Genomic DNA, 26092 nt, shown 5'->3' with positions numbered 1-26092 from the left:
AACAACAACGATGCTCCGAAATCCCACTCCGCGCTCTCTTTAGCGAAAATTGTTTTTGAAACAACTTTCGGTTTCTTTCGGAAAATCTTTCGAAAGATCTTTCGAAAGATCTTTCGAAAGATTTTCGAAAGATTCGAAATCTTTCGAAATTTTTTCGAAATTTTTTCGAAAGATTCGAAATCTTTCGAAATTTTTTCGAAAGATTTTCGAAAGATTCGAAGTCTTTCGAAATTTTTTCGAAAGATTTTCGAAAGATCTTTCGAAAAATCTTTCGAAAGATCTTTCGAAATCTGAATTTTTCGAAATGAAAATTTCGAAAGCACACACTGGTGAGCATTAGACGAAAAAACCGTCTAGAAAGCTGAATTAACAGCTGACACTAAGAAATTTGTTTCGCCATTCAAATTTAAAATTATTATAAAATGCAGGATTTGTTTTGGTTTTTCGTCTAGCTTTCCTCACAATTTTTCAATTAATTTGGCGGTTTGACTGGAAAATATCTCTTTTCAAAATATAATCTCAAAATCTCGAGAGTTTTGCAAATTTTTTTTAAAGCTGAAAAAGTTAGAAAAGAATGTTGGTATTGTCGTCAAGTCTTAGGCATTGTACGCAGTACAGTACAAACCCGCGCGATTTTAAAACTAACCAAATCCAGCTTTATTTTGAGAAAGTACTGAATTTTTGTCAAAACTCGTCTAAACCAACCACCCGTAAATGCACTTTTCTGCCAGAATTAGTGATCAAATAATGTGTTCTTTGCTGCCAGGAACTCCACAAAAACGTAAAATAAATGCTGAACAAACACAGACGAAATTCGGTTGGAGGAGCACACAAAATGGGGTGAGAAATGGATCACAAATTGGCAGAAATTTGGGAAAATGGGAGGGAATAAAGAAAGAAAATGACATGAAGATGGCACATGTTATCACAATATATATGGAGAGAAGTGACGGTGAGAAGACAGAATGGATGGTAATTTTGGAACGTTTTATGGAGGAAAAATAAATAGAGTGGGATGAGATGATGGAAAACAGACGATGTCAAATTGGACAATTTGACTTTCGGCCGGTTTATTTGAAATGTAAATTGAACTGTCTTGTTCAAAGGTTACCAGTGGAACCAGCAGGAGAATGAGAAACGGAAAAACGAGTAGAGATTGATCGCAATATATCAGAAAGGATTCTCTTAACAATAAGGTGATCAAGTTAGATGGCCATATAACTAAATCCACGAATATTTCAGAAATGTTCCTCTTGAATCGGTAACATTTACTATCGTGTTTTTTTTGAGCCTCTTTATAAATGTAATTGACAAAATATCTATTCAAGCTGAAATTCAATGTGAATCTTGAGATAATTCAACCTGAACTCTCATAATGGTCATTCAAGTAGAATTCTGTTTTAATGAGATAGTCTATCTAAATTTTGCTGAAGTTTGATCAGAAAGTTCTGGAAATGTAATCTTACGATATGGGAAATTGGTGTGACAGACAGATTGCTCGTTTCGTACTATCAGATGGATGTGCAGGTTACTGTAAAAGTTCTCTATATCTAAATGATTTCATAAGGGTTACTGTAGCAATTTACACAAGTTGGTAAGGCCTTCTGTATTTCTGTATGTTCGGATATACATTTATTTAATTTCCTTCAAAAACCGTAGATCCCCAAAACTTTCTCCCCATACTTGATCCAAAACCATCACATAAATTTCAGCATCTCTTCTTCCACCCCCTCCTCTGCACCTGTGTATCCTCCCCTTCAAAAAATAAAGAACGGATATACTCAGAAGAAGATCCCATAAAATCGAAACGGGTTTCCTCTTTCCCAATTTCTGCGGAAATTGTCAAATGGAACCGACGAGAGGAGAAAGAAGAAAACCCATTCTCATAACCATTCTATTCTTTTTTCTGTCAATGCTCATTCACGGATTCAAGTCAGGAGGTGTACGAAAAACGAGAAAGAAGAGTTATGCGTATGTGTATGTTTTTTGGTTTATGAAAAATAGAAGAGGAAACAAATAAAGATTTTGGATGAGTTGGTACTCTGAACTTTAAAAAAAAACGGAGGATAACAAAAACCAGGAAATGTGTTTTAGAACACCTTTCCACACGACTAACAACTGTGTGCTGTGTTTTCCAATATCAACTTCTAACCAAGACAATAAAATCAGTTTCAAACTTTATGAGACAATCAGTTTCATTAGAGAATTCCATTCGAGACGACGATGATTTTTGAATGCATGTGAATTGAGGAGATGAAAAAATAGAATATCCACAAGAACCCAGAAGAATCAATGAACACTCTTCAGATATTGCTCTGTGAATGCCAAATGAGCCATTTTGACAGCCGAATCGAACAGTTTCTTCTCCATGAAATAGTTCATCATCACTTGATGTACGAACAGATATTGTTGTTCTGTCTGAAATTTTCTATTTTGATTTCAAAAATTATCAAAAAAAAAAGGGGCTCACCTGAATTGAATTGTTGCGTTGATCTCTAATCTTCTGCAATATTTTATCACTCTCCTCAATTTGTTGCCCAGAAAGCAGTTGATCCATGATGTATTCGATCATCACAACTGATCCAGTACGACCGATTCCAGCCGAGCAATGAACAACAATCGGGGCTCTGAAACAGGGAAACTCTATACTGATGGACTGGAAATGATACTAACTTGGAAGCTCTAGTCTTTGCCAACAACTCAATAATCGCCATATCAGCAGTCGGAACTCCACGATCTGGCCAATCAATCCAATGATAATGAGTCGTTTTCTGTGTAGCACCCCCTGGTCCTTCCACTATGAATACGGTCTCCATCACTTTCGCATCACTGTTTTTGTCGAATTTCAGCTGTTCCTGCATATACAAATGTTGCTGATTTAAAGCAAATACGCTCTATCGATACCTGTTTAGAGGACTCGAGTTTGACCGTAACCTTCACTCCTTTCTCCTCAAATTCAACTGATTCTTTATCTTTCGATGGGTAGTATTCGAAACATTTCTTGGCTCCTTTTTCAGTCAAGTTGCATAGCATGAAAATGGTTTCGACCTTTTCCTGCAAACCATCAATTGTTCATGTATCAACGATTACTGTACTAACCTGCAAGCACATGTACCAGAAGTCAGCACAAGTCTTCTCCAACGGTGCCTGTGTGCATATGAATCTTTTTGGATTTGAGGGCGTGGCCACGTAATTCGCGTGAACATAATCGTGTGTCCACGGTGGATTGTTGAGTTTGACACGATTGTTATCGAGGCATCCGACATCTTTGTATCGATTCTTTCCCATTTCTTGTGCCCCTTTGAACGCTTTCATTTTCTCGAAATCATTGAATCTTTTCATCGATCCAAACTCGTTGCGAAGACCAGGTGGTCCCTTCTCCAACGTGTTTTTCACGAATTTCAGAATCTGAAAAGAGATCATTGTTTGCATCGAGACTACAGTAATCCCTCCGAACCTGCTTTCTCTGCGTCTTCTTCTCAAGATTCGTCGGATCTTCCACAATAGTCTTCTGACTTCCTTCTCTTTCTCTTTCCGTCGCCCTTTCTTTGCTTCTTTGAGTTGTTGTATTGGATCCAGCTTTCTTTCCACGAGTTTTCCCTCCTGAAATTGTTCAGTTTTCAGGAGAAATTGGTTAATTTTTTTGAATTCCAACACTGATATGAGGCATCTTAAACTCACTTCGCGTGGCCATTCTGGTGTAAAACAAAGATCGGTGGTGAAGGCTTCTTGGAAGCAAGAGTGAAGTCCTTCTGTCGATTACTTTTCCTTATATGCACAAAGATGTGACGGTTATCGAGAGGTCAGATCGTCGTAGGCCAAGGTCACGTTCATTCGGTAGACTGAGTGTAGTTGGAGTTGACCGGAGGAGAAGTTGGAAGGTTACGTAGAATTGGTGAATGAATTGTTCGTGTAAAGTTGTAGTCTAGTGGAATCAATTGTGATTTGTAAGAGCCTGTGTGGGTTTTGTGATTTAGCTAGATCAAGAAGTGCTCTGAGCATTGTGGTGCCCATGAGGTGGTGTCGGTGTTTGCAGCCGATAGTTTGATTGTGAGTGGTATGAGTTGGTTATGGTGCTCTCAACGATCTTGTCGTTGAATTTTACGATCACTTGCCATCAGAGTTGTGCGGAAGAGATTTTTTATAAAACGGAAGTCGGAAGTAAAATTTTCGTATTTTTTTTGCAAAATGTTTAAACTCCAAGAAAAAGTTATAAAATTTGAGAAAATCAGTGGGAAATAAGTTTCTAGCTGACGAAAAGCCTCTCTGTTCTTTTGGACCATTTTTCAATGTATTTTTGCGAAATATATTCTTGCTAAATTTCACAGTTATGGAATGACGGGAGTCGGAATCCCGCACAATTATGCTTGCCATCGATGGAAGTAGTTCCGTGATTCGGGGGGTCATCGGTATCGTGGACTATTTGGAATTTGTATAAGAACCACGTGGCTGGGTTCTGTTTGATTGTGGCGATTCTAGTTTGTGAATAAGGATGTACTGGATTGTGTGCCGTATCCTCGGTTGTCGGAGGGATAACTAGTGTAGACAGAATAGTAGTAACTGGTGTGATGTTCCTTGATATTGTACGGTTATCGGGCCAGAATATACAGTACCGCTCAACAGTATATTAAGTTTTGGTTATTTCAGTTGAAAAGGTCCAACTTTGAGAACGGGCCATAGTAAAACTAACTGTTCCACAAAATAAATTTTTATGGATCAGACATACCAAGACTAGAACTTCATTTTTGTAGTTGGCAACTTTTTTGTATGGACGCTCCTTAGAGAGTTACACATCGTCAAAGTAATTTCTCCCTCAAACCGACCGATTTCAGTGCAAAAGTCAGTATTACCATGGCACACTCTCAAAGTTGGACCTTTTCAACTGAAAAAACCAAAACTTAATATACTTTTGAGCGGTACTGTATGATTGTTGTGTGGATTAGTGGTGATCGTGGAGTGTTTCGAAGTGATCATGCTCACATGTAGACTCCGTTTGCCCGAAAAAATTTTTGATTGAAAACGAATGATGACAATCCAATTGGGGACCAATAAATAAACTAATAAATGCACTAGCTCGACACAGCTCTTACAACTGCGCTCCACCAAAAATCCCTTCAAAAAGGCCTCTTTTTATCTGCGTCTTTCAATTTCTCACACAATTTTTTTTCGGTTTCGGTAGGGTGCGGTTGTAAGAAGCGTGCTGTGCTAATACACGTGGGAAGTGGAAAACAAGTATAAAAGTTCAGATGTGCTTTTTTTCAACATGGGCGAAGTTGATCCAGACGGCGAAAAACTAAGAACCAGGTGTGTACCGTGCAGTATGTGCTTTTAGGGTCTCATCAAGTTGCTCACTGTATCATGTTCTCACAGCTCCCGACAGTTTCTTGAGAATAACTTTGTATTTTCTTTCTGCATTCATTCTGCATTTCTAATTTGCACACATTTCCAACTTCAATGGAAAATAATAAATATCCAATTCTAGTCGAACGAATGCAGCTGATAATTTCCTTCGTTTTTTCAGTGTCAAGAAATAAAATGTAAACGTGCTGAAAAACAAATGAAACCGAAACGAATAAAAAAAACATATTCGTCGATCGGTGTGGCTTTTTAATCTGGAAATTGCTTCTTTCTTTGTTGTGAATTTTATTTTATCTGCTGGTTCAGGGTGGGGTTGCTAAATTAGTTCTTTATTAGACATTCTAAGCAGTTCCGAATTGTCAGAAAGAATTGAGTCACCCAACTACTTCCCCTCTGAATTTGAAAAAATAAACTTGTAAAAATGATGTATTCTTATTTATATCAGAAACTTCTAGATTCTTTTCCTCGAAATGTAATCAACTGGAATGTTATGGTTGATGGATTCTCTATCAGAATGTGTGTTTTTGACCAAAGTGTTTCCTTTTGGTTAGAATCATATACATTCTTCGAAATGCTTATCAATCTGATTCAGACAGGAACTTGAATTTTTGAAGGATTACATTTGAAGACGATGAACTCCGATCTGTTTCCAGTTTCAGAGTTTTTTTTTCAATGATCTAACGTTTTGACAACAAAAAATCTCATTCATTTTCACATTGACCAGAATTGTGAAAAAACAATGAAAAATTGAGAAGTCGCAAAAGAATATAAAAAGAATGATGATATCAAGCAGTACTCTGATCTACTGAAAACCAGAATCTACAGTATCCTTTCCATCTCAAACCACCATCTCTCCATATTCTTCACTAAGTTGACTCGAACTAGTTGAAGATTTTTGTGGGTTATCTAGATCCCGAACTTGTTCAATTTCAGAAATTATCATTTATTAAGTATTTGCTTTCATGATACTTGGTTCCTGACTTACAGTAACCCGTCATCTTTAGGCCAGTGTATACTTACCGTACCTTTATGACCTACGATCGAGAAAACACAGCCAGAAGCTTCGAAACTATGGAAGCTAAAATAGACACTTCTGATCAGTTCCCCCACTCTTGAGATCAAAGAGTTCTTCGCAGTAACAAGATTCAAACCTACAGTAACCCTGAATCTACCGTATCCCTCTCTTCACTTCTTGCCTCTTCAGAATATCTTCTGGATGCTCATCCACTTCTTCTTCTTCTTCTTCTTTTTTTCTTCTTCTTTCCCCCAATCCAATTATAATCCATTTAGTCCTCCTCCTTCCCCTCTGAAAATCTATCCTTATATCAGTATTTCTCTCTTTTTGAAAAGAGAAATAGAAATCTAAAGAATTTCTTCTTCACTTCCAAATTGGTTTCCTTTAAATGTTGAGAGAGGAGGTCGAACTGCTCTCCAGAAGGTGTTGAAGAAAGCAGAGGAAAGAAGAAGAAGCACATCCAAAAGGAGCATGTTTGCTCATAATAATAGGCGCCCCTCTCTATGCTCTTTCTATCTTTTCTCTCTCCCTCGCTCTCTTTTTAGTACTAGAAGACGTCGGTTGGGAAAAAGAAGAAAGTGGGCGGAGTCTGAGGAACCACGGGCGGGGCCTACTCTTCCCTTTTCTTAGCTTTTTTCAGTTGTCCAGGAGGCTCTTCCTTCTGCTTTTTTCTCTTTTCGTCACCCATATCTATCAGTTAAATCTTCACTTTTCACCACCTTTCCCATTTTTGATCTACCCCTTTTTCTCTACTTCATATTCACAAAAAAGGCCTTCTTCTTCTTCTTCATAAAAAGTCCTTTACAACAAATTTTCTATAAATTTTATATTCGATAGAAATGCGTTGATCCATGAAAACGGTGATGTCCCCCACGTACCTCTTTCTGAATTCAAAATTCGAAATTCCTCCTGAATTCTGAATTCTCATTGTCATCTTCCCCTTCTTCTTTTCCTTTTTTCTTCTCTCCGTTTTTTCTCATTTTCTACTTCCATTAATGAGTTTGTAATTCGAGAAACGTCTACTTTAATAGTGTGAAATGGATGGACTTCATAACACAAAACTTCTCGAAATGATCGTCTATTTATTGTTTGAAACATTAACTTTTTACTACGTAACAATGAGAAATAACCTTATTCTCGGAAATTAATTTTCTAGAATCCAGATGATCTGGATCCAAAGTTTTTGAGTACCTTAGTAAAGTAGCTCCGAGTTTTTTTGCAACATTTTAGGTATCTCAAAAATCTAGGAATCATTCTTCTGGTGGGGACCACTAGGATCGAATCTCAGTTTCAGCTGTGACTCATTTCAACATTTTAGAGGGAATATTGGAAAATGTATCACAGTTCTGTGGAACACAAGCCCGAAACCAAAAATATTAGAAACTCAAATTTAATTTATTGTAGTCTTTTTTTCAAATGCTCCCAAACTTTGTTCGTCTCTCGATCGTACTGTCCAGCAAGAGAGTTTTTTCAACTAGACGTTTCTTGAAGCTACCAGATCAAACATCTCCTCTAAATTCCATGATTTCCACTTCAACCTGGTCTGCTTAAATTCCAGAAAAATTTGTTCAACTGTTTCCAATAGCTACATATTTCATCTATTAACTTTTCATCTTCTCATATATCCATTTTTTCTAAGCAGCTTCTATTGTTCAGAATCTCCATTCCGACCTTACTTTGTTTTCGTTATTCCTTCATGTTTCCCCATCCATATTTTCTTACAGGCAGGGAATGCGTGTTGGGTGCAATTGGTGAGATGGATGAGAAATGGCGGTGGCAAGTGTGCTCCTCGCACTCTTCATGCTCTTCCTATCAATTGTTACAGTCGTCGGAAACTTGGCAGTTTTACTTTCATACTATCTTGACAAGAACATTCGACAACCGACCAACTACTTCATCTTTTCATTGGCAATCTCCGATTTGGTTCGTTTTCCTTTTTATTACTTTCTATTTGTTTTTCTTTTCCCTTGATTTTAGTCCCCATATGATTTTCTCCAAATCATTCATGTCTCCTCTCGAATGATTTGAATCGGAAATTCGGATTAGATAAAAGTGACCCAGCCAATATGAAAGAGTAAGGGTGTTGTTTGGGGAGATTGGCTGGAAAACCTTTCGGATTTCTTCTTTTTTCAGTTAATGAGGGAAAAAGTCAGTCGGGATGTTCATTCATGTGATAATGACTCGATTATTATCAAAAGTTAAGATTGCTGTTTTTTCAAGAAACTGAAATCAAGGATGTGGGATTGGTTCGGCCATTCCTTGAATAGTTGAGACGGCTCAGAATGATCTTGAAGGGTTTAGAGATTTAGAGGTACTGTAGGTGAGCATATGAGATACAGAGAAACAAGATAGTCTAGCTTTTCTGAGGTCTCTCTTTCTCTACGGATGAAATGTCTTCAACTTTGGCGGACTGAAACTTCTGAAATATGTAGGTTAACTAACAAAGTGTTGTAAATTATTTTTGTAGTTAGCAACTTTTAAATATTTTTTAGATATTCTTGAGCTATTGCCGCATCAAAAATTTAAGAGCTTGTAGCTGTAGAGCCACTGCTTCTTGATTTTCAAAAAGTTGTTTGACCAAAACCTCTAACTTCAGAAATTTTCGGAATTGCTCACAGATTCATTTCTTCTGAAGTTTAGCAAGCAGTATCCCATCCCACTGACGGTGCTTAACCTAGAAACCCTATGAAGTGATGTCGCCTCTCCCAAATCGTTCCGACCGAATTTAGCCCCAAAATCGTTATATTTTCTCTCGATTTGACCCGAAAGTGAACTGAAAACAACAAAACCTTGCCCTTCTTCGTCTTCTTCTTCCTCTTCGACTCCAGAGAAAAAGTTTGACGTTTTTTCGTGAATGGGTCTGAAGATGTTGTTGGGTGATGTCTCTCGAGACGTTTCGAGCCAAAAGTGGTGAAATGACATGCAGGAGAAAAAGAAGAAGAGAGCAACTAGTGCCTTCTGAAGAAATACACACTGACTTCTTCTTCGTTTTTTCCACGTCTTCTTCTTCTTCTTCTAACCATAATCTTATGTCAGTAGGGGAAGACGTCGTCGACGTCTTCAGGCAGTCGTTGTCGTCAACTTTCGTGTCTGTACGGGTCCGCCAGCAGCAGCAGCAGCCCTCTAACCTAATTTTTCGAACATTTTCCGAACCCGAAAGGAGAGAAAAACGATGGGTTTTGGAGAGAGAGAAGAAGAGAAAAAGAGTGGATGAGTTGATAGGAGACACACAAAATAACTGCAACATTTTTTGTTGGAAGAAGAAGAAAAGAAGACGAAAATGGGGTCAGTTGAGACAATTAGAAGATGGAGATGAAGTGGATATGAGAATATATTTGGACTCTTTCAAGAAGGAAGAGACAAGACTCTCAAAAGTTCAAAATATAGAATTGAAGGCATCTAGGGTTATGTTAGAGTTAGAAATCTCAACAAAACCAAGGAGAGACTCAGAGAAACGAGAATGTCTAGCTTCTCTGAGCTCTCTTTTCTCTCCGAATCAAGCGGGCGTGATTCAACTAATTGTTTAACCTGATAAGATCTCAAAAAGTTATGACCTGTGAATTGATTACCGTAATATTTCCTTCCAGTTGACAACTTTTTGATATCCATTCACTCTGAAGAGATATCGTTGTTGAAAGTCAGAGATGAGAAGAGAAGGGAAACCAGACACTCTCGTTTCTCTGCGTCTTCCTCTCCCATCCATCTCTCTTTCCGTTTGTCCGGATGTCCACCTATTTTTGGTGAAATGTTCCACAATAAGGCCTCATCGATCACACCCTCCCATTCCAAAACACCTTCCTTTTCCGTATCCGGGCAGAAAATCTCGAACAATCTCCTCAAAGTATCAAGAAACAAGAAAGATCTTTTGATTTTTTTGGGGGTTGCAGGGAAAGAGAAATCTCAGATTACGGTACTTGAAGCTGTGGGAATGTCAGATTCCCCACTTGGAACTGATGTTTTGAGAGCTCTCGGAGCTCCCGTGACTCCTGGGTTTACCTATTTTACTCAGAATTTCCACTTGAACAGAAATTTCAGAGTCACTATATAGATTCCATGAACGAAAAAAAGGGGAGGAGGGTTCCATTCCCTTCTTCTTTTTTTTCCCCCAGTTGAGCCCCATATGATGATTTATGGGTTATGCAGAAGAGAGAGAGAGACCGAATGAAATTTGGGGAGAAGGAAAAGCCCCTCTTCCGATTTGCTCCTGATTTCCGGTCTCGACGAAACCGACGAATTGGAGTATTGAAGAGATGAAACCGGAAGGAAGGTGATGAAGATATTGAGATGGGAGACGCAGGTTCTGGACGAGACAAGGTGATGATGACGTGGCATGGGAACTTCTTCTTCTTCTTCTTGTAGGTTGGGTACATTCGGATCAGGTTTCATTCGAGATGGAGATCAAAACTTCAGAAAATTGGGAAAGAAATGAGTTGTGAGGGAATATTTCGCGAAGACGACTTTTGAGGATTCTGAAAATTTTGGACTCTAAGGAAATTAGATTCTAATTTTCAAAGCGATTCTGAGTATCTTGGTTCTTCACATCGTCGACTTATGCGGATTTCAACAGTTTGAGGTTCAGAAAATTCATAGATCTTGAAATCAAGACTTTCCTGATTCTACAAGAAAAGTTTTTAGGATTCTGAATCCTTCGAAACCTGGCTCCCGTCGTCAGAGTCCGAAAAACTTCAAAAACAGAATCTAGAGTCTCCGGGATCCGGGAATTCAGAAAGATACTAACCTTGAATGTTTTGAATTCATGTAACTCTGAGATCTCAAGAGTCTAATCACTAGACGTTCAACTCTTCTTGATTGTTTCATTCAGATCTGAAAATGTTGCCATCGTCCTCATCATCACTCAATCCTTTCTCATTCCCACTTCTACTTCTCCTTCTACTCTTTCGTCCATCCGTATCGCTGCGTGCTCATCAGTGCGAATATCGGGTGATTGTGTATATGTCTCCTAGAACAACATGTTAGTGACGCCCGACCGAATTCCTTCTTTTTTCTTCTTCTCCAACTTATCGTTATGTTAAATCAACTTGATGACGTGGCACAACTATATGTTTCTTCTGAAGTAATAGAATGAAGAAAAAGAGAGAAGTGAATGGAAGGGAAAGAATAAATGTCTACTACATTTACTAATGAGATCAGAAGCGGATATAGCCGGAAGGCGGATTGAGATATGGACCACAAAAAAAGAAGAAGAGCAGAACATAATAGAATCGGATTCTAGGTCAAAAATAGATTGATGAACTTATAGTTAAGGGAAATCAACGGATGGCTTGGATGGGTCGGAAAACTGTAACTTGCTGCAAGTGTGCTCCTTTTGGAAAAACTGAAAATTCTCACGGTGATGGAGAGACGAAGAGAAACAAGACAGTCTAGTTCTGCTTTGAAGACAAAGTGATGGTGAAAAAGTAGTCAACTAACACGTTCAGTTTTTTAAATGTGATTTTGTATTTACTAAAATTTGGATATTAGCATGACACGCGCCTTACAACCGCGCTCTACCGAAACTAAAGACAACTGCGTGCGAAATTGAGACACCCAGAGAAAAAGAGACATTCCTGAAGGGGATTTCGATGAAGCGCACTTGCAAGAACTGTGCTGAGTTAATATCTCTTTTGGATGTTCAGTTGTGGCGCTCCAAAATGAGACGGTTTGAGTCAAAACGAAACCCTCAAATTATCACTACGAATTGCCTCCGGTTTTTTCCAATTTTGTCAATGATGTTTTTCATGGTTTTTTCCTCTTCTCAAGAGGTTCGGTCGTTTCTACTTTGCTCTTCTTCTTCTTGACAACTAGACATCTTCTTCGTTTTTCTTCTCCGCGACGAACGGGACGAGGGTCATCTGAATTCGTCTTCTTTTCCTTCGGAGTACTTAACATCGTCTTCTGAAGACGTCGTTTGACTATATGGAGCACAAATGAAATATGCGCAAGTCACGAAGAAGAAGGAGAAGGAGAAGACGATTTTCCCCCCAAACGAAGCCTATTTTGACCGACGAAAAGAAGAGAAAAAAGGAGAGAAGAATCTGAAGTTTTGCTGTTTTTAAGAGAGAGAAAAAGTGAGAGGAAGTTTGTGTTGTACACTACATTTCAAGTAAATATACACACCTTTTTTCGAGGAAAAATAAATATAAGTCAGGGGAGAAATGGAGAATTTTCGATTCTAGATGTTGTTGAGGGGTCCTTTTGTAATTTGGTATACGGTATTTAGGACATCTGGACAAACAGGCGTCTAGATGAGAATTTTCATTAATAATAGGTTTCAAAATTTTGGAGCATGACAAGGGAAAGCTAATGAGGAGTCCGTAAACCGATTTAACTGATAAAGTCAACCCAAATTATCTTACTTGATCATGTGAATCTCTAAAGTGAAACTAGTCCTACTACTGTAGTTCAATGACTTGGTGTTTGCCTACCAGGCGTCACGATAGACCATGTAGCCTCAATAACTTCTTCTTCTCCCATAACAACAACTCCACGTCATTTCCTTTTTTCTGAAAACTTTTGTTCGTTCTTCCCAACCGATCGATCTTCTAAACAACATTCGACAGGTCAATTGAGAGGAAGTGCCCCGAAAGTTGAAAAATTGGAGGAGTCGACGTGAATAGATTCGAGCTCAAACATCATTCCGAGAGACACCTATTATAATTCTTTCGGGAGGACTCTTTTGTGGTTTTGAGAGATAGAGCAAGAGGTTTAGAGAAAAAGAAGAACGAAACAAAAAAAGAAAACCGGGGGAAAAGAAGTTTGTTGAGTCCGGTTAATCCTTTGATGGAACGGAATGGGATTGTAGTATTTTGGTATTTAGTTGAAGAATGAGGAGAAGACTTGTACGTGAGGGAATGGAAATGAGAGGAAATGATAGAAAGTGGAAGAACTGTAACACACGTTTTATGGTAATCTCATCGTAATCTTGGTCCCTTTTCTCAACACGTGTTACAGGACCTGGGAACCCAATTCTAATTTCTTAACTTTTTCAGCTAATCGGTCTGGAAGGGATCCCGGTGTATACAGCATTCTATTTGAATAACAACGAATGGATCTGGGGAGATGTTCTCTGCGATTTGTGGCTTTCCATCGACTACATCGTCTGCCTCGCTTCCATTTATACTGTACTTGGTATTACTGTTGATAGGTGAGTAATGTGAAAGAGAGAAACTCAAGACTTCCGATTCAACTTCTTTTCTCAGGTATTATTCGGTGAAGAAACCAGCGACATACCGAAATTGGAGGACTCCTGGTCGAGTCGTGCTCATTATTATTTTTATTTGGCTTGTGAGTCTTTTCACTCTCTTCGAAATCCTACGACAATTATTGCAGGTCCCAAGCATATTGTTTTCGGTATCCATCTTCGGATATGGCACATTTACGGGTACGGGACGAATACTGAAAGAAACCGAATGTTATGTACAATTCATGACGAATCCATATCTGAATATGGGAATGTACATCTCGTACTATTGGACAACACTCTTCGTTATGCTCTATCTCTATTGGGGAATATATCGAGCAGCGAAGAAGTTGGCACTCAAAAGTGATCAGGTTGGCATTTTGGAAATTACAAAAAGAGAAATGACAGAAAAAACTAAAGATTTTCAGCTTTTGAATCAATAGAGGTATCAAAAAACTGACAACTGCCAAAACTATATTAAACTGGAATTCATTCAAACTTTTTCAGAAAACAAAACGACTAGCTCTTCTCACCGAAATGCGAAGACCGGAAGTGAGTGTTCGAACGAGTGATGCAGGGAATAGTAGCTCCGATTCACCGAATGATACCTCGAATAGTAGCAAGTGAGCTTTTCTGGAATTTCAAAACTTTCAAAGTCAAAATGCTCATTTATCCCAACGGATTCCATTTTTGGATTCGGAACAGTACCACTTCTGGAGCTTGCTCTTTGGGCCACCGTCATAGAACAAACAGCTTTGAGTCATTCTAACAAATGATCTATCCCACTGCAGAAATTTTTAAATACCTGATCTTTTTCCAGTCTCTGATTCTCCGTTCTTTGCTCTTTCATCTCTCTAGTTCCTCTTAACTCGTCCGGTGAGATTTCCCTCTTCTCCTAGATTTCTCAAAAACTGAAAACCCATAAGCAATCAATTTCAATCAGTTCTCTCCTGTTCTTTTCTCCTCTTTTTCCTTCCCCTTCCCATCCATTTTTTCCCATTTTCTCGCTTCCCATGTCCCCGATGACCGGACGAAAAGACAAGTGGCGAAATGTGAAGAAATGCGCATAAATCTCAACGCATATGTATTTCTGCTTCTTCTCCTCTGCTCCAGAAGAAGAAGAATTTCTGTCGAAGATCCCTGGAGACTTCTGACGTCTTCTGAAAGAGAAAAAAGGGGTTGAGAGGTCGGAAGAAGAAGGGACCATATTGTTGAACTAAGAGAGACACTCTTCTTGATTATCACAAGATGTCTACTAGTGGTTGAATCTCTATTTTTCCAAAAAGAATTCAGAAGAAGAAGACGTTGAGTCAGTCACTTGAATTTAGGAAAATTGGAAATTTATGGTTGAGTGTCTGTGTGTTGAATCACTGCTTTTCAAGGAAACAACATCGGAGAGAGAGTTATAAAATTCGAACGAAGTGGATTAGAGAAATTGGAAAGAGAAAGAAGAACTGGGGTAAGGGGGATCAAGAAGATAGAGGGGCTGGCTGGATATCTGGATAGACAGATGTACAGAGAGACAAGTCGATTATTAGCTGTTTATTAGCACTTCAGAGGAACGAGTTATATTTTTCAAGTGGGACTTCTGGAGAACTATTTTTTTATTCGGACAGTCGTACACAAGTTATTTAACGAGGCAATTGGCAAAAAAACATACAGAAGGACGGACATCCAGATCAACCGAACTTCTACTTACGGTACCCTCCAATGCTGCATTTCCTAGTGAACAGTCGTCAGATTCAATCCATTTTCCTGATGCATCACCATGTACAGTACCGGTAAAATGTTTGTAAACTGTGGCCGTTTTCAGTTGAAATTGTCCAACTTTGAAAGTGTGTCATAGTAAAACTAACTGTCCCACAAAATAAATGTTTATGGGATCAAACAGAACAAGGATAGAATTCCATTTTTGTAGTTGGCAACCTTTTTGTACTGTCACTTCCTAGTAATCGACAAAGTAATTTTTCCCTCAAATCGACCAATTCAGTGTAAAATAATGAGATTTTTGAGCTCTTGTCTTATAATGATCATAACTGTCTTGGGAGTGCTCGTACAAAACAGTTGACAACTACAAAAATGAAGCTCTACTTGTGATCATTAAACTCCATAAACCTTCGATATTGTGATACCATCAGGGAGACCGTTTCAAATACACAAAGTTGGACATTTTCAACTGAAAACGTCCAAAGTTTATAAGCTTTTGACCGGTACTGTATGAGTATCATTTATAAAGCGATTTAGATGTTTTTGTAGTTCATCAGAGTAAAATTATTCAAAGATAACTTATGAATCTTTTTGTTGTTTTGGACATCGGTACAATCGAACATACAGACAGACTCCTATATTTGAAATACTGGACATCCGGACACCTCCTTCTCAGTTTCATCACTTCCTTCTTTTTCTTTTCGCTCCAAAATATAACTCAATCATCTTCTGAACTTATCTTTTTTTCCTACCAGACTATTAGAATATCTGTCCTTTTCATCAGTTTTCTTCCATTTTATTACAATTCTTCTCTTTCTTTTTTCTCTCAAATTGACGTTAAAAATAACGTAACATTTCTATGCAAATTTTTAGAATTTCATCCAAAAATTCTCGAAATTTCTCGACCTTTTTGGACCTTTTCTGGGTCCTCCCATCCCTTATTCCAATTGTGTGTATTGCTCAATTGAATTCAATTCTTCGTCTTCTCTTTCTCCTCCAGAACTCAGCAAAATTCAGAAGACGTCGGGAGGAAGATTCAGAAGAGGGGGAAAGATGGGCATGAAATTCGAGATTTTTTCGGAAAAGTTTTGAAGTGGTTTTTCGATTGAGGAGGTCCTTCTACTATTCCCAAACATCTTTCTATCATTTATTCTTGTTTTTTTGGAGAAGAAAAGGGACCGATAATGAGGATAAAAGGAGAGGAAGAAAATTGATGAGAAGAGGAAGACGGGGGAAAGAAATTGCACTTTTCGATGTGGTCGACCAATTGTTTTAAACGGAAAAAGGATCATCAAGATAAAAAGAAAAAAGGGAAGAAAGGGACCGAACTAAAAGTCAAAGATCAGAAAAGTCATAGAGCTGAATTTACTGTAGTTGAACAGTTACTTGGCTGAACATGACAGTCTACATGAAGAAGTTAGACTGACAGTTTATCTGCCTCTCTATCACTAAGTATGACAATTTATCCAGGTGATTAATATACTCGATTGGTGCCTTTAGAGTCTTGAAAAACTTGAAATTCCCAGTATTCTCATCCATCTGAAAATGGTTTATTTCGAGACTTTGTCATGAAAAGATCTCAGTGTGAAGTACTTATTACTTTTCTAAATTTGACTATCTGTGCATCGATTTGTCCAGAACGTCAACATCTGGGGCTCCGTTGCTCGTTTACTAGCACGGCACGCTTCTTACAACCGCGCTCTACCGAAACCAAAAAGAATTGCGTGCGAAATTGAGAACATTGAGATAGAAAAGAGACATTTCCCAAAGAGATTTCGGTGGAGCGCAGTTGTAAGAACTGTGCCGAGCTAATAACATTCAGAACTCTGAAAACTTTGTATACAAAACCACAGCAGCTAGTCTGTGTGTCCGTATATCCTTAATCAAATCAGATATTGATATCCGACACTTCCATCCGTAAACTTGAATTTCTGAATGACGCCGACACGTCTTCTGATGCCTTCTTCTTCTTTTCTCTATGCCCCATTTCCCGTAGACGTTAGTCTTCTTCTTCTTCTTCTTCTAAATCACATTACCTTTTTCCCTTCTTCTTCTTATCCTTCTAACTCTCTTCTTCTTCTCCAGATGACCCCCGTATATCTGATGACGTGTGTATGTGCCCTTCGGCAAATGGAGTGAGTACATACGTACATAACAAATCACATCAACAATGTACTCTAAATGTCGAAAAAAAGAAATAAATAACCGGGGGATCGTATAATTTCAGATGTTTCCGAACTGCTCCACCGACGACGACACTGCCAACAACACAGACTACTGTAGGCACGCCACCGCCCGTTTTTCGGAATCATATGACACTTCATAATAATAATATTGATTATACGAAAGATAACGAGATTCCAAGACCACCTACACCGCCAGATGAGAACACTTATAGGTGAGGCGATCTGACTGAAAATCTAACTATCAGAAAACAGTTACAAATTCTAAAAACTGTCGAATTTCCAGCAATCCGAACTTCTCAATAATCTCTGAACAACTAACAAATGGAGGATTCTCTCGACAAGAACCGTCATCAGTGATCGAAAGAGAGAGTACAGCTCCGTGTGTTTCACCAGAACCATCTCAAGGATCACAAGAGAATGAGAACGATTTGAATGAAAATCATCATGCGCATTTTAAGTATGTACTCTCTTTCTAGAAAAGAATTGAAATTCCGTTCATTTTCAGACCTGAACTCTCATTGCCCTTTATCGATGCGGACAGTGTGTCATCAATGGTCGGACATGATGATTTAAGAAGAGCAATGAGTATTCGAATATCGAGAAGTGCATCAGGGACTGGAAGACATATTGGAACACCTCCTGTTGTTGAATTAATTGAAAATGTGGATGAAGTTTTAGGAGAACAAATTGTAGTGGAAGAACATGTGGAAGAAAAGAAGAAATTGGGAGGAGGAGGAGGCATCGAAAATGGAGGAATGAATCATGTCACGATTGCAGATGATGAACAACAGGTTAGATAATTTCTGAATGATTTTGGGAGTGGAGTCTCATATGAATCTCCCAAAAAAAAGTTAAATCAAGATAGGTACTTTGTTGAAAGATCTGGCATTATAAAAATTCGTTTGATATATTAGAAAACACTATAACAAAAGCCCCATTTCTCTAATTTTTCAGCCATCAACATCGAAGGAATCAGAACAAAAAGAAGAAATGACACCCGACAATCATGATGAAGTCAAGGTATTTATTGTTTAAAGAAAAAGATCTCTTCTGATCCACACTATCAATCCCAATACAATACATCTAATTTCCAGGTGCCGCTTATCGCGGTTTCCCGAGTGGAAAGTGTGAAAAGTACAGCTGGGGGAAAAGTGCGTCGACTGATAACCCAAATGCGAAGTCACAGTATTCGAAGTAAACGAAAAAGAAATAACAAAAAAGTGAGCTCATCTGAATCTCATCTTCTCCTTCAATCTCATCTCTCACCTTCATCAAATCGTGAACAACGTGTCAATCGGACACGTCATCCAGTCACAATCACACTTCAATTTCAGAGTGTTTTATCGGCTCTTAACTTTTTTCAACGTAAAAAGGTAACATTCCGGAAGATTTATTCTCCGGAAATTGTTTGAGCTTGGCTTCTTTTTCTCTTTTAATTATCCACTTCTACTCAAAATTTTCTTTTTTGTCTAATTTTAGTCCTTTCACAAAAGAAATGGATCCATTTTCAAGCTTCTGCATGATTTTTTAAATCTAGAAAGTTGATACGTGGACTAGGATCTTATTTGAAAATTAGGCCATCAATTTTCATTGTGATGGAAGAGAAAATATAACAATCACTGCATTTGGAACTGTACTTTCGATTAAAAAAAAAGAAAATATTTGAATATTTGAAGTAGTGGACTTGATACCGTCAAAATCCTGTCGTGGGAATAAAAAAATAGCTGGTTATATTAGCACTTCACGCTTCTTACAACCGCGCTCTACCGAAACCAAAGAAAACTGTGTGCGAAATTTAGAAACACAGAGAAAAAGGGACATTTATCAAGGGCATTCCGGTGGAGCGCAGTTGTAAGAACTGTGCCGAGCTAATAGATATGTTAGAATTTCTAGTGAACATTTTGGAAGGTACTCTTTATATCTAATAAGTGTAATTACATGTTGAGATTCAATTTTTAAAAAATTTTTTACATCTAAATCTAAAAGTCTTCCTTTTGTTGCAAACGTCCAGAAGTACAGTAACTTGTCCTTTATTTTTTCCAATAATTTGCTTCTTAATTTTCTTCAGTTTTGTCTGAAACCCTCTCGCAAAAAGCTGTAATAATATGTTTTCTGAAAGTGTTCGTTAGTCTCTCTGAAGTGACTTGTCCTTATATCGCCAAGTCTTTTTTGTCCATTCATCCCCTATTTTTCATCTTCCAGCTTCTTTTCTATCCCTTAGATGTTTGTTTCATTTCGATTATTTTCTCTTTTCCAGGAATACAAATCTCGATCGGAAAACCGTGCACGAAAAGCTCTGCGTACAATCACATTCATTTTGGGATCATTTATTATTCTGTGGACTCCGTTCTACGTTCTCGCAACGATATATGGATTCTGTGAGACATGCAAAGCATCTCCATCTTTCAACACGCTGTATACCATCTCTTATTATCTTTGCTACATGAATTCTCCGTTGAATCCATTCTGCTATGCCATGGCGAATCAACAATTCAAGAAGACTCTCACACGGATATTCAAAGGAGATTTTAGAAGAGTTTGATCCGTTTTTTGTTTTTTTTACATTATTTCCCTACCGCTCAATACTTGTGTTATTTGCCAACTTTCTCTTTCCTTTCTTTTTTTGCAATTCAATCTGTCATAATTTAATTCTTAAAATACTCAATCAATTAGTTACTGTGAAGATTATCTTTGAACAAAATTATTCGTTTCATGTGATGAATTTCCTTGTTTTCTGATCACCTTCTCATGGATATTGGCACTGTGATAATATTGTGTTCCTATTTTTCCAAACCAAAAATAAATATTTTAGGATGTTTTCTCATTTAATTTGCACCATTCTCAGATCTAAATGTAAAAAGTCTAATCAGAACTAGCAATCACGAAAAACATTTTTTGAACTGAGATTATATATCTTTGTTTATGAAATTAATACTCAATTTACAAATTTTTAAAAATATCCATTAATCCAATGTATAAAAATCTTCACGAACATACCGTAAATACTGTATTATAACGGCATGCCGTTATATTTTTCAAAAGTTACTAAACACGCTGCTTCTAATCAGAACCAAAAAAAAGACACCGGGATGATCACATTCATGAATTCTGAGTATAGATGGGGTGCCGTTCTATTACAGGTGCCGTTATAATACAGTATTTACGGTATTTAATAAGGCAGTAGAAAGTAATCAGCAGTCGAGAATTTTCAATGAATTCTTTATAGCAGACTTTATTGTCTCGGTGGGAATAAACTGAAAAATATTTTTTCAAAATTTAAATTCCAGACAAAATACTTACCGTGTTCTGATCAAAAAGACTGTCAATTCGTCTGTTCAATTCCAGTTTCAGTTGATTAGTAAATGAGTGTTGAATAAAACAGACTGACGGTTTCAGAAGAAGATAAAAATCTCTGAGATCTGTTGACTCTTCAGTTATTGACTGTTTCCGAGGTGGCAGATTAAGAAGGAAAGTATCGAGAAATTGAGTTATAGTTTTGATTGGAACTTTCTGAAATTATAAATGTTAATTCATTAGTTAATAGAGCTATATTCACCTTTTCCTGTTTTCTCAAAATCTCAATCTTGTCATTAATTCTCCTTCTAATACTATTAAAGATGGGAGTTTCCAAAGAATTAATTGAGCCACGAAATGAAAGTAAAAATTCTTTGAGACTTGTAGATTCGTCGGCAAGTGATTTCTCGACAACTTCAACGAATTCAATGTCACTGTCAGCATCTTCAATTCTATATTCTTCAATTCTTGTTTGTTGCGACTGACACTTAGTTGATTCACTGTCCATCAGATGAATTTGTCTTGGGTATTCAGTATTAGTTTCTTGTTGCTTTTTACAAGGTTTTCTTCTAGCCGATTCATTTTCTAGAGCATCTTTATCGCCTTCTAAATCAGATGATATTGAATGAAAAACTTGTGAATTGGGAGACTTCGAACTATTATTTTTTCCGCTTCGCAACGATGTTTCATCATTTTTTAGATACTCTCCGTCAATTTTGTCTTCAAATTGATAAGAACGGAGGTCAACTTCATCATCACTGTTATCCGAATATTCACAATCATTATCCGATGGGGTATTTTTCTGACAAGTAGCAGCTATTTTATTTTCAATAAACATCTCATGATTCCGGAAATTTTTAGGTATTTCCACTTCGTTTGTACAATTTTCAAGCGATATTGACTCAAGACGAGCACGAGATTTCTTTGAGATTTTCGAGTTTTCCGCTTCGGAATCTGAAGAAGATTCCATGAAATACATTCTTTTCCTTTGTACATTCAAAGAACTATTCATCGAATTTCGTCCAGAATCTACACTTGTCTTTGAACTGGTATCACTGTCATCATCATCACAAATATTAGTTTTTGCCGAACATTTTCTTAATCTAGAAACCAAAAAATGAATTCATGTTTTTATTTTTTACACTTACGAACTTCCCATTGCTAAAGCTTTATCGTTGTTTCGGTCCGTCGTGTTTTCATGATTTCCTTCCAATTCAAGCCCTCCTTTCTCTTTGTATTTGATGATTCTTCGATAGTCGTCCAGTTGAAGCATCGCTCGTTTGTTTAATCTGAAAATGATATTATTGAGTGGATATAAACATTATATTAGTTAAACTCACTCAACTTGAAAACCGATATCGACTGGTACACTCAATGCAAATAGAATCTTTACTTTTGTATCGACTTTAATGTTTTTGGTTTTTTGGATTTGTGAACAAAGCCGTTGAATCCTCCTTTTCCAATAACTTTCCGACAACATCGATTGAAAGTATTTCATGCTCAACTTTTCTAAAGTCATGGGAGACTTCACATTTTCCGTTTTTTCAATGACAAACTTCAGTAAGTCATCGTTCAGATCTGGTGAATCGCTTCTTTTATTCGACATTCGTTAATTACTATGAGTATCTGAAAAAATGGGGAATCATAAGTTGGATGACAATTTATTTGAAAAAGCAACGATAATTTACTTCTCTCTCTCAAATTATCGTAAATCCACACAAGAAGGAGCATGTATAAATTTCATCTCTTGGGTCTCGAAGGGTTTATTTAATGTATTTTTTTGTTAAAGTTTTGAGACTCCACCGATTCCGCGGAAGAAAAATTCAGTGGAAAAAAATTCAGTGGAAAATGGGCGGAGCCAAGCGCGCTGATTGGCTGCAAAATGCTAATTAGCAAGCTTGCGCACCTGATTAGCCAATCAGCGCGCTTGGCTCCGCCCATTTTCCACTGAATTTTTTTCCACTGAATTTTTCTTCCGCGGAATCGGTGGAGTCTCAAAGTTTTGATTTTAAATGATTGCATATTCAGCGCTTCTTTATCTATTTCGTATGTTAAAAAATATTTGAAACGAATATGAACATTCAAAGCTTCTTTGTTATTCGCAAACAATAATTTCGAGAGGAAAAACCAAAAAAAAACAAGGATTTAAAAATTGATGACCTACAAAAAATAAGGTTGCCCGCGCCAATTTCTTTTAAACCCGCCAGTTTCCGAAGACTCGAAAATTTATCATCAAAAGTACATTATTTTTCCAGTGTTTCGACTTTTTTCAGTTTTTTCTTCATTTTATAAGACCAATGATTCCGATTGCTTATACATTCACTTGATTGTCGTAATTTCCTCTAACGACCGCATTTTTCAGCATAATGCCCAAAGTTACACCCATTCCGAACGCACCTGCTGGTCTGGAGCTAGAGATGATTGCCGCAACAAAGCCACGACTGATGTTTCCATCATCTTCCGCCCGAGTTTATGATCTTAAACCGTCATCCGAATACAGAATTTATCTGAGACTGGATCGATCGAGCTGTCGGTATCAGCTGAAAGAACAACACTGGGTATCGGATCGAATTCCTCAGCCAAAAGAGGCTGACGAAGGTAGAATGATCTTGAGTAAATATGGACAGCAGAAGGGAGAATTCTTCAACGTAAATGGAGTTTCATTCGAAAATGTTCGTTTATCTTTTAACAAGAAACAAACGAAAAGTACGACGGATACGGTTAGTTAATCTCGTCACTCTTTTTTTAATATTGATTGAATTTTTAGATTTACGTCCGAAAATTCTTCAAGTACACCCAAACTATCATCGTGGATGAACTTATTCCAGGAGTAGGAAACCGACGGTTTCAGATGTATGAAGGTCAAGGTGGCAAAGAATTTGTCGTAGTCAGTCATTTCGAGGTGTGTTTCTGTAGGAGTATTGTTCAGTTTCCGATCGTTATCTATTTCAGAGTTCCCGTATGAGCCAGTACTACGCAATTGGGTTTGAAAACATCCGTCGGTTCGGAAAGAAGAAGCAGAAAGTTGTGAAGAACACTCACACTTATTCACCTGTTATCCTGATGAATCATCCAGCTGTCAGCGCGAAGATCTGTTGTGATTTCCGATATGAGGATCCTGATGACATGCAACCATTCACGTTACCAAGCGGCGAGACTCTCGTTCGGAAGTACGGAAGGTCCTATTTCTACCCCGCTCCGCAGTCCATCAGTTTGGCTGGTGTATAGAATAGTCATTCGATAATTATAATTATTGCTATTAATAATCCTCTTAAGAACCTTATGTATTTATTTCTTGTTTAACTGTTTAACAAAACTCGAACGCTTGCTCATTATAACATGTATCAACCAATTGATTTCCCGGTTATAAAATTAATTAACTTGAATAATATTTATTGTGTTGAAAATTCAGTAACGTGGATCCATGGATGGAAAATAACAGAGGGTGAAAGCAGGTAAATTATTAAAAGATATCAGAAAAGTACTATAAAAGTCATTCGACAAATTGAGCGTTTTTGATCTCCCAGATTCTCTTGGTGTCATCTACAACGGCCATTCCTCGGAACTGGAATTGTGGATCCATCTGAAAATTGGGACAATGAATTTGAGAAACATGAAAATGATAACTAACATCTTCCAGCTTATGCTTCTTTTTCGCATTCGAATTTTCAGCTTTTAGAGATCTGTCAACATACAGAACGTTTCTGCATTTACCTCCCATCAAACATTGACATTGAACGAAATCCATTTTCTTTTCGAACAAATGAAACACTTTTCCTTCTAAAAATTAAAATTATATACACTTCTTCTAAAATCTTGTTACACCTGGATGTTTATTTTTGTGAAAGTATCTGTTGACTTCTTTTCGGAATCCTTTATAGTAGTCCAGCGAGATCGTGTGATTGTTGGCTTCGTTAAGTTTGACTTTAGAGTAAACAACAAGGTCTGGATAATCATTTCCAGATTTAACGAGACGAACAGAGCAAGTTGGGTTGCACTGAAAAATCGATTCGGTAATGTTGATCCTCAAATTCGAACTCACACTATGTGGAATATACTTCGTGAAATCGTGGAATTCGCGTCGATCTAGACACGAGTCGGTTCCAGGGATTTCAATGAAAGAAGAGAATGCAACTCGTTCTCCAAAACGGCACAAAGATCTATGAGCCTCTTGGCATGGACGAATCACTCCTGCCATCATAATCAACGGAATTTCCTCCTCAACGTCATGTCCAGCTCTCAGGACCCATCCTCGACCAAGTTCTTGTTCCAATAAGAGACTGCATCGGAAACGACGATCTCGAGAACTGACATCTCGTTGCATTCCATTGTAAAGCAGACGTCTGTCTAGAAAGAAGTGTTCAAACCATCGTGGGTCATAATATTTTTTCACGTTGAGGTATGATTCATGAAGAAATGGGCGTGTCTTATTGAAACCGATGTCGGTGGATTGTGGAGCAAATAGATGGTTTTCTTTTCTGTCGTATATCTCAACGGTGACTGGCTCAAAGAGGAGTTGCGAAAGTAGTGGAGGAGAGTAGAATAGCTTTTCGATATCCTCCGGAATAAGAATTCGAATGTGCGGATGTTCTGGGAATGCATACAGACGATACATGAGCTCGGCGCTGTACCGTTTCAAGTTCTGATCGATCACTTCATCCGACGGAAGAACAGCGGAATGAAGCAGATATTCCTGCTTGATGTCTCGGAGATACTAAAAAAGACTTTTGATCTAAAAATATAATGCTGAAATTTTCGAACCTCGAGAAAGAATAATTTGCTGCCAATCGAATCGTTGTCGATAAACTTAACACTTCCGCATTGTACAGTAGTTAAGGCAAGGATGGACAATGGATCGATCGCGGCTGAAAACCTATCTGTCAATATAATTATAGTATTTTTCTTCTTACTCTGAATTATCTCTTCGTCATATTCATAACTTTTCAATTGTGAGAGTATCGTTGGAATCGTATCAACATATGTTTCAGGAACGATGACTGTCAATGCGAAATCGATCAATTTCTGTTCGGCTGTAATTCTCCATTCAGGTTCAGATGAGTCGTATTCTGCTGAATATCCTTCCCATTTCACTTTGTAGTGAATTGCACGATCTCTGATTTCCTGGGAGAGAAAACAAAAAGTTTGAAATAGTCAGAGAATAGAAGAAAACTTACATTTCCGACGATTTTGTCCACAATATATTGCTCTGTGTCGACAGCTTCCACCGCCGGTTTTTTCTGAATTCATAAATTTTTCTTCTTTTCCAATCGCGAAGCTTACCTTTGCCATTTTACGAGCGATTGTATGACACTGCAATTTTCGATTCATATACCGACTTTTAAGGTGTTCTTC

The 26092-nt window shown here is 37.7% G+C and overlaps 5 protein-coding genes across 5 annotated transcripts; 2 read left to right on the top strand and 3 right to left on the bottom strand.

The window, feature by feature from the left end:
- Nucleotides 1-2289: 2289 nt before the first annotated feature.
- Nucleotides 2290-3694, bottom strand: GCK72_010753 (uncharacterized protein; the record flags this gene model as incomplete). Its single annotated transcript, XM_003111450.2, has 7 exons — nt 2290-2418; nt 2471-2627; nt 2674-2855; nt 2905-3054; nt 3100-3408; nt 3458-3603; nt 3682-3694. 7 exons carry the CDS (start codon nt 3692-3694, stop codon nt 2290-2292), a joined length of 1086 nt encoding a protein of 361 aa, XP_003111498.2.
- A 9503-nt stretch (nt 3695-13197) lies between these two features.
- Nucleotides 13198-19988, top strand: GCK72_010752 (uncharacterized protein; the record flags this gene model as incomplete). The annotated part of the gene is made up of 11 exons (XM_053728017.1): nt 13198-13278; nt 13363-13517; nt 13573-13657; nt 13703-13924; nt 14061-14176; nt 17488-17658; nt 17730-17903; nt 17952-18237; nt 18401-18466; nt 18541-18819; nt 19704-19988. 11 exons carry the CDS (start codon nt 13198-13200, stop codon nt 19986-19988), a joined length of 1920 nt encoding a protein of 639 aa, XP_053587594.1.
- Nucleotides 19989-20637: 649 nt separating this feature from the next.
- Nucleotides 20638-22346, bottom strand: GCK72_010751 (uncharacterized protein; the record flags this gene model as incomplete). Its single annotated transcript, XM_053728016.1, has 5 exons — nt 20638-20700; nt 20747-20956; nt 21003-21843; nt 21889-22029; nt 22081-22346. 5 exons carry the CDS (start codon nt 22344-22346, stop codon nt 20638-20640), a joined length of 1521 nt encoding a protein of 506 aa, XP_053587593.1.
- Nucleotides 22347-23106: 760 nt separating this feature from the next.
- On the top strand, nt 23107-23968 carry GCK72_010750 (uncharacterized protein; the record flags this gene model as incomplete). Its single annotated transcript, XM_003111701.2, has 3 exons — nt 23107-23460; nt 23508-23642; nt 23693-23968. The coding sequence occupies 3 exons, from the start codon at nt 23107-23109 to the stop codon at nt 23966-23968; spliced, it is 765 nt and encodes a 254-aa protein (XP_003111749.2).
- A 265-nt stretch (nt 23969-24233) lies between these two features.
- GCK72_010749 (uncharacterized protein) lies at nt 24234-26068 on the bottom strand (the record flags this gene model as incomplete). Its single annotated transcript, XM_053728015.1, has 8 exons — nt 24234-24323; nt 24372-24520; nt 24566-24737; nt 24783-25454; nt 25502-25605; nt 25651-25861; nt 25915-25977; nt 26021-26068. 8 exons carry the CDS (start codon nt 26066-26068, stop codon nt 24234-24236), a joined length of 1509 nt encoding a protein of 502 aa, XP_053587592.1.
- Between the last annotated feature and the right edge of the window lie 24 nt (nt 26069-26092).

Source organism: Caenorhabditis remanei, chromosome III (assembly GCF_010183535.1).
Source record: "Caenorhabditis remanei strain PX506 chromosome III, whole genome shotgun sequence".
Taxonomy (NCBI): Eukaryota; Metazoa; Nematoda; class Chromadorea; order Rhabditida; family Rhabditidae; genus Caenorhabditis; species Caenorhabditis remanei.
This window is presented reverse-complemented; position numbering and strand designations above follow the sequence as displayed.